Source organism: Sorghum bicolor, chromosome 2 (assembly GCF_000003195.3).
Source record: "Sorghum bicolor cultivar BTx623 chromosome 2, Sorghum_bicolor_NCBIv3, whole genome shotgun sequence".
Taxonomy (NCBI): domain Eukaryota; kingdom Viridiplantae; phylum Streptophyta; class Magnoliopsida; order Poales; family Poaceae; genus Sorghum; species Sorghum bicolor.
The window spans coordinates 48,877,127-48,891,551 of NC_012871.2; the positions used below are offsets into that span (position 1 = coordinate 48,877,127).

A 14,425-nucleotide genomic window follows, 5' to 3' on the forward strand; every position below is an offset into this window, starting at 1 on the left:
GCCAAGGTAACTCTAGTAACTCTAACTGGCTTTCACTTAAAGAACTTGTCATTAATCAAGCTAAAATCAATGAAAGCATGAACAAAAGATTGTTAGCTAATGACAAGACTCTTGAATCATTAACTGCTAAAATGGATTCCCTTGTTTCTTCTGTTAAGGACCAATTAAACTTTAATAAAATTTTAGAGTCTCAAATAGCACAAATTGCTGCTACTGTTCCTTCTTCTGTAAATTCTTGCAATATCTTTAATGTGACCACGAGAGGGGGTAAGACCACTCGTGATCCACCATATCCTGACATGAAAAAAAAGACTGCAAGAAAAGATAAGGAAGTTGAGGAAGACAAGAAAGAAGCACCATCTAAGCAGGAAAACACCAAGTTCTATGGAAAGACAGCTCCGCACGAGTTCTACGACACCAACATTCTGCTGCCATTTCCAAGAACAAGGAAGCCAACCACCGATGAACAATTCGGGAAGTTTGTTGAGGTAATTCGGCAATTATATGTCAATATTCCACTACTTGATGCAATGCAGGTTCCAACCTATGCCAAGTATTTGAGAGACATCCTCAACAACAAACGCCCGCTGCCTACAACTGAGGTGATTAAGCTAACAGAAGAATGCAGCGCGGCGAAACTAAACCAACTACCAGAAAAGAAGAAGGACCCTGGATGTCCTACCATCGACTGCTCCATTGGGACACATCACTTCGTGCATGCACTGTGCGACTTGGGAGCAAGTGTCAGTGTCATGCCAAAGGTAATATTTGATAAACTAACCCATGCTGTTTTGTCCCCTACATCAATACATTTGCAGTTAGCGGATCAGTCAATTCGCCATCCTGCGGGGGTAGCTGAGAATATCCCCGTAAAGATACGCGAGTTCCTGGTCCCTGTGGATTTTGTGGTACTCGACATGGAGGTGGATGAAAAGACTCCACTTATCCTGGGAAGACCATTTCTCAGCACTGCTAATGCACATATTGACGTTGGAGCCGGAGAAATTCAATTTACAATCAATGGGGCCCAGGAGAAGTTCAACTTCAAACCAAAGGTAGTGCAATGCTCACTAATCTTGGCAGTGGATGTGGCAACCGTCACATTCATAACTAGGCCAAAGAAAAAGACCAATCCAACGCCAAGAGCAAAGAGCAAGAAAATATGGAAGAAGAAGGTAATACAACCGATGACACCTCCGAAGAAAATTTCTGTATCAACTCAAGGAGGAGGTCCTGTTCTAAGGACCTGAGGTAACAGCTCTTCCATCAAGGTAAGCCCACTGACCTTTAACTTTAAGTTACTTATTAAACTTCCTTCATCTTTTCCAACCCTTCTATCAACTTGAGTTAAGACAAGTAAAGTAAAAATAAAAACTCACTGAGCAAGGTGGACACCAGGTGGGGCCCAAAGTGGGATCGCCCGACCCCACTTTGGTGGCCCCCACCTATCATCTCGTGTCCTTTGCCACTTCCTGTCATGACATGCTATGCTCCATTCAAGAAAACACCAAAACAATACCATGTCAACTCATGTAATCCCACTTGATCAACAAATTGAACCGTGCATGAGAATTCTCTAACTCTTTCATCTATTTTTCTTGCATGTGCTTGTTCTGTTACTCGTGTAGTGTGCCCAGCATTACTCAAGAGTGAGAGGAGGGGTCGGCCGACCCCATGGTTGGCCCCACTTCCTCCCCTCCTCTGGTGTATGGCAGCACAAGTAATGTAGGGAGAGTGAGTATAGAAATAAAGACTCATAAACATCGACACTCACCCTAGGAGCTAGAGTTTCTAGTTCTCATCCCCTGCTTCCACTAAAACGTAAGTGAAATTAGGAGACACTGCTAACTTAACAAAAACCATCTTCTTCTTTCTAAAGTCACTTAAGCAACCCCTAGACAAATCACTCTTGCTAAGTATGGGAAAGATACTTGCTTAAAGCCTTAAGTAAATCAACATTTTGAGAAGCTCATCCCGTGAAGCATCTCATGAGCAAACATCCACCCATCTAGTCTTGTCTTGTTCCCTCCTTTCTCTTTCACCACATTCCAAGAAGAGATTCTTTGAGAAAACATCCAAAAGAAAGGAGAGAGTGAGTGGAGATGGGGAACCAGCCATGGCACACATTCATCATCAATCTGGTGAACAGCTAGCGCAAAGAGCAGGTGGTGATGGGGTCGCCCGACCCCCTCCCTGCAGCATTCCTTATTTCTTTCTTCCCATCCATCTTTCCTTGACACAAGGTGTTGGCCATTTGTGGTTTCGTGGAAAAAGAGGGGTCGGCCGACCCTGACAAAGTGCCCTCTGCACTTGTCCTCTCTTCCATCCACTCACTCATTCACTCACAACCATTTTCCTCTACTAGCAACTCAAGAAAATCATCAACACTCTTCCTTTCACTTTCCCTATTGCTCAAGTGTTCACCCGTCGAGAAATCAAGAGAGGTAATCAGCCGGTAAGAAGAGTTAAAATCTAAACTAACCTCTCTGGTGGAAGTGGTGTTCGTTATTTTCTTGATCTAGCATGAAGAATCCACTCAAGAACATAGGGAAGAAAGTGCGTGGAGCGTTTAGCGGAAGCTCATCAAGGCACTCCCATGGCACCATGAGTTCGGTAGAAGAGTACTCCTCTCATCAGGGACTTCCCTCTGAGACTCATGAGGAGCAAGAGCATGAGGCCATGCCACAGCAAACACCACTTAATGAAGAAGCAGCACCTCTACGGATGCAAGATATAGAGACCGGACTTTTGCTCACCGTAGAAGAAATGGAGAAGCTTAACCATCTACGCCACCGTGAATTCAAGCATACCAAGGTAATTGACCGTAAATTCCTCAAAGACACAGGTATGTATGAGGAATTCTTTGATGTCTTTGCTGCAATAGGATGGGGTGAATTTTGGGACTTTTCGGAACACCTAGGTAGCAAGATTCTCACTCTAGAATTTTTGAGCACCGTAAGGGTAACCGAAACAACCATTTACTTTCGCCTAAGAAACCAAGATTATGATTTCACATGGGACCATCTAGCTGCATGTTTAGGCTTTATGAATTTTAAAACCAACGTAGAAGTTGCCACAAGGGGTTTTAATAGACAAGAATTTTGGCATGAAATAACTGGGGAGAATCTAATTGGAAAGACTTACCCACGTACTAGCCATATTTGCCATCCCACGCTACGGTTCATGCACAAATGGATAGGCATCACTCTATTCCCTAGAGATGACATTCGGATTGTGCGGGAAATTGATAATAGAATTCTATATGCCATGGTGAATAGAATTCGTATTGCACCGGTAAAAGCCATGGTACATCATTGGATCACTATAGCACGGAAGAATGACCCAATTGAGTTCACCTCTATAATTACAAAATTGTGTGATTACATTTTGATCCTTGATGACACCATCCAGTACATACCCACTCCTAGAACTGTGTTAGGAAAATATCATTTCATTCAAGCAAAAGTAATTACGCGTGGCCCCAATGACACAATTGAATTTATATTGCGTAAATCAAATGCAAGACTCATTTTGCCACAACCAGAGTTAAAATTATACGGGGGCCACCCGTTAATGCCTAATGTTCCTGGAGTTGGAGGACGTAGAAGTTTTGCAGGGCCATTCACACGTGGACAGTCACGAGCTGAACAGCAAGATGATTCAGATAATGAGGGCACTTCCAATGCCATGCACACCTCCGGGACGGGGAGGAGACGTAGTGCCCGGTTGTCTCTTTCTTCTTCGCAGGAGATTGGAAACCGCAATCACCGTCAAGACATGGAGCTACTCAGATCAGGTATGGCTACATTGCGTACTAACCATGAAGCCATTCACACTGCCACTGTGGAAACCCAACAGCAAATCCAAAATTTTGAGGAGAGCAGCAATAGAAACTGGTGCCAAGCCTACACATCATATCACCTGCCCGTACCACCATACATTCCTCAACCACCACATGCATATCCACCTCCTCCTGCACAATATCCTCCACAGCAATATCCTCCACCATATCCACCATATCCATCGTATCCACCCCAGTGAGGAAGGACAAGCTTGGGGGAGATCCTCTCCCCCACCAAGGTAAGTATTCTATCCTATTTATTTCCATGCATTTTATCATTCTTGCTCTAAAAAAAAAAATTAGCATTTCCCTTTAGCATATATGCTTCATGTATGTCTATATCCCTCATGGAAATGATGACTAGTTGCTTGTTAATGTTTCTCTAGTACCTAGTATACAACTTAGTATTTCTCCAAGTATGGATCACTTAGCTCACTTAAACTGCCATGAACCTGAAAACTTTGTGGGTTGCAAGTGCTAGAACTAAGTCTAAGTTGTTGTGGGACATGAGATAGTGAGACAAGAGCTGCTATAATATTATTCTAAGCATGCATGATTATCAGAGATTTATTCTTAAAATGATCAAACCCTTAATTGTTCCTCAATGGTGATGAATTCCTACCACAGCTATATCTACTTTACATGATTGCAACCTTTCCACATAAGCTATTTGCTTTGTGTTGAGTGTCGTCAAGTCTTGTTGACCCCTGTTAAGAGACTTTTCATGCTCCTAAGATCAAGATCACGTACACACCACATATATATATGCTGCTTCTACACTGGAAGTACGCAACCACATGTATTTCGCATCCACTAAATAGGTTGCTCCATACTCTAAATGTTAGAATATCTCTCTCTAAGCATTATTTGGTAAATGAGACATCAAAAGCCTAGGCAAAATGAAATAAAAAGATGGACATGTGCAAGTCCACAAAAAAAAAATTGAGCACATAAAGCTCGAAGAAAAAGAAAATGCTAGCCATGTCTCAATATACAAGTAGAGAGAGTGTAGCAAATAAAGGAGCAACCTAGTCCACCATATATCACACTTGCACATCTTGATCTGGGAGTATGACACTTCTCTTCAAGGATCCGAGCTTTGACTTCGCAACACATGCAAAGTAAGTATGCTATCTCCTTTCATCCCTACCTTAAGCTCCACATAAGCCTTTTAGAAATAGGATGAAATAGAGAAGGCAACTCTATCATATGCCTTGGTGAGGAATTATACACCATTTGAGTGACATGAGAGAACCATATGAGGAACATTTAAGTTTTCTTTTGAAAATATCACAAAACCTCTGATATGAAACTTGCTAAGAATGAGAAAGTTAGTGCTCAAGTCAAACTGTTCTGTCTTTCAACCACCTAAGACAAAGGAAAAGCCATAAGCCACATAAGGGACTAAGGTAATATGGGTAAGTTTACATAGCTAAATTTTTCATGCAAAGAGAAGAACTTTGTTGTACACATGGTACTCTTGAAATGTGAACATAGTAACAATACCTGATCCACCGAGGCTAAGTTTGATTGTTTGCCTCGGTTGCCTCGGTTGCAAGGGGAAATGACATGACATGAACATATTTTATCCATAACTAGTTCCACTTGTACTCTTAGCTTGTTTATGCAGGAACAACAAATTCAAGACATTATTTGACAAAGCCAACATCAGAATCATCAAGAGGAGATCGAGGGGACAACAGGTGACACCCTGGGCCCACAGGGAGGGGGTCGCCCGACCCCTCTTTGGTGGGACCTAGGTGTGCCACCTACTCCACCGACATAAGGGACCATTGTGGACACTGCTGGTGGGCCCAGGTGGTCAGGAGTGGGGTCGCCCGACCCCACATGTAAGGCGGTTTCAGGGTCGGTGGCCTCCCACCGACCTTCCCCACATGTCTCACGTGTTGGTTTGCCCCTGCCGTTGATCAAATGGCGGTTGTGAAGTCGGTTTGATCCAAGGGTGGAGAGGCATGATCACACGGATCGATGACGTGGCGGTGGAGTAGCCCCTACTCCACCTCTCCCTATAAATAGAGGCTGATTTCACCCTTCCAAGGCATGATGAATTCAAGGTTCAAGTATCCAAGCTAGATACAAGTGAGTAGTAGTAGTAGTAGTCTAGTGTGGGAGTTAGAGTTGAGTCGAGCGAAGCTCGGGGTCTCCGGAGTCGTCTTCTGGAGAGTCTGGTATAGCTCTTGTATCTTTTCTCCTGTAAGACTTGTTTTCTTAATATATTCTCTTTCTACTTTTCTAAGTATTACTTTGTGCAATATTATTCTTGCAATAGTATTGTAGTGTTCTATCTTGTCCTTTAGTAGTTACATATTAGATTGTGATCCTGTAACAAGCTCGTGGCTGTTTCCCATCGCCTTTAGCAAGGTGCTATAGTTGTTTGATCGCAGCTAGAGTAGTGAGAGTTAGCGTAAGCGCGGTGCTTAGGCTAGGTCTTGCCTTTGGGTGTCGCTGGCTCGGACGGAAAGTAGGGGCGCACTCCCTAGGAGGTGACAGATCGTGGGCGGCATTAGGTTCTCCTCACGTACGAGCTAGTTCTTAAAAGATAAGGCGTCCATAAGCCCAATAGTCGCTTTCGGTAAGGGGTTAGGTGAAAAACCTTTTAAGCGTCTTACCAGCTCGGCTATCCCTGGCAGCCATTAGTAAGGTATCAATCTAGTGTGTCTCTGCTATTTGATTAAGATTAGTTCACGAGAGTAGAATTAGATATCCTAGGAACCTGTACTCACTCGTTGTCCTCCCACCTAGCTACTCTACTCTAGTTATCTTGTAGTTATCCTTTTTGATTATCTCTGGACCATCATCATCCCTTCCTTCACCTTTCGTTACCACCTCTCTGCACTAGTTGTAACTAAGTTGAGATAGGATCTCTTTTCTTACAAGCATTTCTAGCTATTGCTTTCCCTTGGGAAAATATAAATTACGATACCTTGGAATACTCCCGGGTGAAGTGCTACAGCGGTACCTTCTGTGCGCTTGCGGAATTATCCAATAGTTAATAGAGTTACCACACCAGGCATTTCTGGCGCCATCACCGATATCCGGTGGTTGCGTTAAGAAGTGCCAACAAGAACCGATCATCGGCTTGGCAGAGTGGGTGAAAAACAAGAAGCCGATGTCTTGTCCTTTTGGTCAAAAAGAACCAGAAAAGTTTGCTTTTGATATCACTGAGGCCGATAGGATATTTGATTTCTTGCTTCAAGATGGACAAATTAAATTATCACCTAATCATGTGATCCCATCGGTAGAGGAGTTAAAAAAGATCAAGTATTGCAAATGGCATAATGTAACGTCGTACAGCACGAATGAGTGCAAGGTGTTTAGGCAGCAATTGCAATCGGCTAAGTTTGATAACTCCAAAGCTCAAAAGCCAATGAAAATTGACCAAGATCCTTTCCCTACAAATATGTTAGATGCCAAAGGAAAAACCAATGTGTTAACATCGGAAGCAGCTGAAAAGAGCACATCGGTAAATCCCCAACATTAGATAACCACCGATGACGCTAAAGGCAAAGGCTTGATAAAGGAAGGTAGTAGTTCTGGGTGACCTCCTCGATCCGGTGTTGTGATTACCCATAGGCAGCATCGGGAAACATGGCAGCAACATGAAGATTGGTATCGCCGTCAGCAAGAGGATCGACGCCGAGAAGAAGAAAGGCGTAGACAAGAGTGGAATCGGCATAAAGATCACTGGAATTGCCCGTTCTTTTTTCATTGCTGGGAACAAAATATTAAATTGTCAACTGTTAGAGATTGTCCTGAATGCAATGGTTATAATCAGTATGATCGGCCAGATCGGCGATTTCAGAACAACGATCGATGTTTTAACAAGACGATCAGAGGAAGGATGTCAGTTCATGATCGGCTAGGGGTCAGGCTTAGTGTGCATGATAGGCTTGGTGAACATGTTGGTCATTTCCCAAGGAACCAAGAAGAACTTGAAGAAATGGCAAATGCACGGTTCCCGATAAATTTATATTTTGTAGAGATGCTAATACTCATCGGATGGAGTCAAGGGAGGTTCGCTATCAGCTAGTGTAGAAGACAAAGCTTCCCCAATGGTGCCCAGAAGGGTTAACAAGGACCCAGAAGAGAATGATGCAGCGAGAACATCAGGAAGACTTGAATAGGGAAGGAAATTCTTCTAAGTCAGAGAATCGGCAGTAATCGAACCGCAAGGGGAAAGGACCATCGGCAAATGTTAACATGGTATTTATATTGCCGATGGAGTTTCTTGCACCCTTTAGCGATGATGAGGAAATAAATCTCCCTAACCAGATAGCTCAGTTGGCACTTGATCCAATGACAGCTATGTTTGAGAAGCCTTCCGATGATGAAAGACAGCATCTTAAAGATCTGTTTGTCAAAGGCAGGGTTGATGGACAGCCAATTTCCAAAATACTCATTGATGGGGGGCTGTGATCAACATTATGTCATATGCAGTATATCGGAAACTTGGCAAAGGAGATCAGGATTTAACCAAGACCGATATGATGTTGAAAGATTTTGAAGGGAATGTGTCTCCAGTTAAGGGAGCTTTATGTGTTGAATTAACCATCGGCAGCAAGACCTTGCTGACAACTTTCTTTGTCATCAATGGAAAAGGTGTATAAAATTTACTGCTGGGGAGAGATTGGATTCATGCCAATTGTTATATTCCTTCTACAATGCACCAGTGCCTTGTTCAGTGGGTAGGTGACAAAATTGAGATTGTCCCGGGAGATTCTTCATATGTCATTGCATCGGCAGAAGCAGATACCTATGAACGGACTAGATGCATATCAGGAGAAGTTTGGGAGAAAGATTTCCTCAAGGTTGCTGATTATGAAATTCCACCGATCCAAGCAGTCGGTTCTGATGAAGAATTTTAATGGATAGGTTTGCTGACCAGGGAAAGCTAGGATAGGGGTTTACATCAGCTGATGATTTAATAGAAGTAGATAGAGGTAATGGCGATAAGTCAAGGCCTACCTTTATTAGTGCTAAGTTAGATTCTGAATGTAAGCAACAATTAAGCGATTTGTTAAAGGAATATAAAGATTGCTTTGCTTGGGATTATACCGAGATGCTTGGTTTAGACCGATCAATTGTTGAACATCGGTTGCCTATTAAATCTGGATTTCGGCCACATCAGTAGCTAGCACACCGATGTAACCCTAATATTCTTCCCGATATTAAGACCGAAATAACCAAACTCATTGAAGCTAAGTTTATTCGGCAATGTCGGTATGCTGAATGGATTTCCAATGTTGTTCCTGTCTACAAAAAGAATGGAAAACTTCATGTTTGCATTGATTTTAGGAATCTCAATAAAGCCACGCCGATGGATGATTATCCAATGCTAGTTGCCGATTTCTTGGTTGATGCTATGGCTAGACATCAGATTATTAGTTTTATGGATAGCAATGCAGGATATAATCAAATATTCATGGCCGAGGAGGATATTCCCAAGACTGCATTTAGATGTCCTGGTCATGTTGGGTTGTTTGAGTGGATAGTCATGACTTTTGGCTTGAAAAATGCTGGTGCTACCTATCAGAGGGCCATGAATTTTATTTTCCATGAGTTCATCGGCAAGTTGGTGGAGATCTACATTGATGATGTGGTGGTTAAGTCTGGAGATTTCACAAAACATCTAGCCGATTTGCGAAAAGTATTGGAATGCATGAGGAAACATGGTTTGAAAATGAACCCTAATAAATGTGTGTTTGGTGTATCGGCAGGTCAATTTCTAGGTTTCATGGTGCACCAAAGAGGGATTGAAATTTGCAGGAGATCCATTGATGCGATCGGCAAAGTAGTTGCTCCCACCAATAAAACCGAACTTCAATCATTGATCGGCAAGATTAATTTTATTAGACGATGTATATCTAATTTGTCGGGTATGATTTGTGCTTTCAGCCCTTTGCTTAAATTAAAAGCTAATCAGAAGTTTGTGTGGGGAAAAGAGCAACAATTAGCCTTGGATGAAATCAAGAATTATTTGACGAACCCTCCAGTCTTGGTTCCACCTTAGCACGGAAAGCCCTTCAGATTGTATTTATCTACCGATGATGCGGTCATCGGTTCAGCTCTCATTCAAGAATTTGAAGAGAAAGAACGTGTAATTTATTATCTGAGTAGAAGATTGATGGATGCTGAGACAAGGTATTCGGCGATTGAAAAGTTGTGCTTATGTTTGTACTTTTCGTGTGTCAAGTTAAGACATTACTTACTATCAGCCGAATGCAACGTCATATGCAAAGATGACGTAGTCAGATACATGTTGTCAATGCCGATTATGAGCAGTAGAATCAGCAAATGGATATTGGCGTTGTCAAAATTTAACTTACGTTATGAATCGGCTAAAGCGGTCAAGGGACAGGTTATGGCCGATTTTGTTACTCAGCATTGCAGTATAATGGATGCTCTGGAAATTGTTCCTTGGACACTCTTCTTTGATGAATCTACCTGTGATCGGGGGGCAGGTATCGGTATAGTATTGATTTCTCCTTGAGAAAAGAAATATGGGTTCTCTTTACCGATTGTTGCTACATCGGCAAACAATCAGGCTGAATATCAAGCTTTGATCAAAGGATTAGAATTATTAAAGGAAGTTCATGCTGATGCTGTCAAAATTTTCGGTGATTCTATGCTTGTTATAAATTAGTTGGCTGGGATTTATGAATGCCGAAGTGAAGTCTTGATGATGCATTATGAAAAATGTATGCAATTATTGAAGGAATTCAGGGATTTCCGATTAAAGCATATTCCTCGGCTGCATAATGAAGAAGCTAACCTATTGGCTCAACATGCTTCGAGGTATCAACCCATCTTGGAGGTATTATCGGCAGTTAGTGCCGTGGAGAAAAGAAATCATTGATTATTTAAAGGATCCATTTAGAAAAGTTGAGAGACGTGTTAAGTTTCAAGCTACCAAGTATGTACTTCTTGATGAAGAATTATATTATCATACAATAGATGGAGTTTTGCTCAAATGTTTAGGTGATGATGAATCCAAAAGCTTGATGGGTGAAATTCATGAGGGAGTATGTGGAGCACATCAGTCAGCTTTTAAAATGAAATGGATGATTAGGCGGAATGGATATTATTGGCCGACTATACTTGAGGATTGTTTCAAGTATTTCAAAGGGTGTCAAGGATGTCAGAAGTTTGGCAATATTCAAAGGGCGCCCGCATCGGCTATGAATCCTATTATTAAACCTTGGCCGTTCTAGGGTTGGGCTATTGATCTCATCGGTCAAATTTATCTGCCCTCGAGTAAAGGGCATAAGTTTATCCTGGTTGCCACTGATTATTTCACCAAATGGGTTGAGGCTATTACTTTGAAGAATGTAACATCAGCCAATATGATTGATTTTGTAAAGGAGCATATTGTTTACCGATTTGGTATTCCCCAAACAATCACTACCGATCAAGGCACTATGTTTACGTCAGGGGAGTTTGATGAATTTGCAATCGGTATGGGGATTAAAGTGTTGAATTCGTCTGCTTACTATGCTCAAGCTAATGGACAGGCCGAAGCTTCTAATAAAGGAATTATGAAGCTCATTAAATGGAAGGTTGAGGAAAATCCCAGGCGATGGCTTACTCTGTTAAATGAAGCTTTATGGTCGTATCGGATGGCATGTCATGGTGCAACTAATGTATCACCTTATCAATTGGTGTATGGGCATGATTCAGTCTTACCTTGGGAAATTAAAACTGGTTCTAGGCGAGTATTTTCTCAGGATCAGTTGAATACCGATGACTATGTTACCCTGATGAAAGATGAGCTGGATGATTTAGCGGGGCATCGGTTAAGAGCTTTAGTTAGCATAGAAGAAAATAAGAAAAGAGTGGCTAAATGGTACGATAAAAAGGTAAGAGCCAAGGAATTTGCCGATGGAGATTTGGTTTGGAAAGTAATTCTATCAATTGGGACTAAGAGTTCAAAATTTGGGAAGTGGTCTCCTAATTGGGAAGGTCTTTATCGGATAAATCGGTCTGCCCCAGGCAACGCTTACATTTTAGAAACTCTAGAAGGAGTTGAGTTTCCTAGAGCGTTAAATGGAAAATATTTACAAAAGTACTACCCCAGTATCTGGGTCGATGCATAAGAATATAAGATGTCGATAACAGTCCTATCGGTTGGACAAAATATCAACGTATCTAAGATTATGAATGAAGAGTTTAAGTGCCGATAACAATCCTATCGGCTGGACCAAATACTGGTGTTTTTCAAAAGGAATGCCGATAAAGAGATTTATAGGTTAAGCAAAGTTTGGATAGCCGATATAGCACGCAGGCGAATCTAGTTGGCTTCCTCTATCTCTCGAGTATCTTCATCGGCAGAACCTTCCACTGGCTTTAGTCTCTTCTTCATTTACAGTGCCTTGCGAGCTTGGACATCACTTTCTTGTTGAAGATTCTTGAGCATGTCGGGCAGTTGGCTTTCCTCTCGTTGAGCTTGAGTCAGAGTTTCCTCCACTTGCTTGAGTTCTGCCAGCAGAGCTTCCCTCTTTGCTGATAAATCGGAGATTCTCTATTTTAGTTCGGCGCCTGAAGATTGCAGAATGTCGATGATTTTATGCTTCTCATCGACAACACGCTTTACTTGCAGCATCTCCTCTTTGAGCTGGGCATGAGCAGTTCTATCGGCAAGGCGTTGGACAACCTTTTGGTACTGAAGCTGACGACCCTCCAGGTGAGCCGCTTGGAAGAGCATCTCCTCGACATCAGCAGGATTTTGGCCATGGAGAGTTTTGAATATGGCTTTGGCTGGGTCAGAATCATCCACCAGCTGGGTTGTGTCTTGCTGCAACAGGGCTAGTAAATCTTCTAGCTTGGATTTGATCTCTGCTGATGCAATTCCAAGCGCCGTTGAAGTGCTTGCCTCTTCGCCTTTGTCATCAGAAATGTCGATGGCAAAAGAGAACAAACTATAGGGGGAATCTTGCTCCTAGAAAAAGAAGAGGATAAGTTACCCAAGATTAAGTGTCGGTAATGCAAAATTTGATAGATCGGGTGACTTACTTGTTTCAGAGCAATTTCTTGTCTCTGGCGTGGATATGTAGCTAGCACTATAACTTGATCAGCTAGGGCTGCCGATGGAATATCTTCAACTGAAAGTTACCAAGGGTGATGATGGTATTTATAAAACAAATTATCGGTAACGATTCTATGATCGATACTTTACCTTGAGGAGGAATAGCAACTATTTGCTTAGGGGGAACAGCCGATGATGTGTCCAGATCAATTGGGTCGGTAATCTGTCCAGGCACATCGGCCGGGCCTGCTTGCGTCTGAGGTATTGGTTGAGGAGGAGAAGGTACTTCTTGTGTCTGGGGCACTGGATGAGGTGGAGAAGGTGTTGCTTGAATCGGGGATGCTGGACGAGGCAGAGAGGATGCTGCTGTCTTCTGTCGCTTTGGCTGAATCTTGGTACTCTTGGGGGCCTTTCTCTTGGGCGGAGCTTGATCAGACTAGGGGGCATTGGCACCCAATGATCGAGTGCTCCTGGTATTTGCCGATGCACCAGATTATTGTCACAAAAATCAAAGCTCCACGGGTTTGATATAAAAGCAGAGAAATATTATTGAAATTTGAAAGAACAGAATGTTTGATACAAAACGTAGGTACCGATGACATTCTAGTTGCAGCCGATGTGCCCTGAAATAGTAGTAACTATGAGATGAGATCGGTATAGCAGAAAGGAAAGTTGAAAAAATCTTACCTTGAAAGCTTGAGCCAGCGTAGCAGCAACTACCGATGGAGAAACTTTCGACCATTTGGTGGTCGTCTTCTAGAAGCGGATGTTTCTGTGCATCAAGGCTGCTAGGCTTGGCGTGTTGTGGCCGATTAGAGAGATTGGGCCTGATGGAAGAAGATCAATCAGCCTCACGCTTCTTCTTACTGTTGGCGCTGGGTCATCAACCTATTGAAGTGAAAAGGGGTAAGTTACCGATGAAGTTAAAATTAACAGAAGGACTGAAGTGTCGACAAGGGGCTTACAACATCATCGGGGACTTCATATTCAGGATGATCATGTTGCGGTACATGTGAGCCGATACCCTGAGCAGATGCTCCTTCCATTCTTCCCACCACTGTTTGTATGACTGAGTAATAAAGAGAGCTAGAATCCAAGCTGACAGATCAATGTCTATCTGGAGCTGAGCTATCCTGATCCACTCGAGTCCACTGGTTATTACTTCTCTCGGTTTCACCTCATCGGCATAACAAAGTTTGATCGGTAGCTGACCAAAAGCCAACTGACGAGCTAATGCCGATGGGTTGTAGAACTCATAGGTCGTGTTGGTGTTCTTTCCGCTGTCGAAGTTGTTTACTGGAATTGCTCTTGGAGTGATAATTGCCATCATCATATCATTGTCCTTGTTAAGAGCATCATCAGCAGGATGGAAAGTGAGTGGAAATCTGGACTCTGGATCTTCATAAGGCATCCAGGCTCGCTGATGTTTGGAAAGGTCGTCATACAATGTTTGAAAAATCGGCCGATCCAGTTCTCGTTGGTACCAGTACCAGGAAGGACTATGACGGCTTCACCATAATATGGGGCAAGCGTGTTGCCGA

At 42.6% G+C, this 14,425-nt stretch overlaps 1 protein-coding gene across 1 annotated transcript; it reads left to right on the plus strand.

Moving 5' to 3' along the window:
- LOC110432703 lies at window positions 300-1,250 on the plus strand. The gene has a single exon (XM_021453489.1). It carries the CDS (start codon window positions 300-302, stop codon window positions 1,248-1,250), a length of 951 nt encoding a protein of 316 aa, XP_021309164.1.

Excerpts from the sequence above, each read along its gene's own strand:
- LOC110432703 (XM_021453489.1), top strand. The coding sequence starts at position 300 with ATGAAAAAAAAGACTGCAAGAAAAGATAAGGAAGTTGAGGAAGACAAG.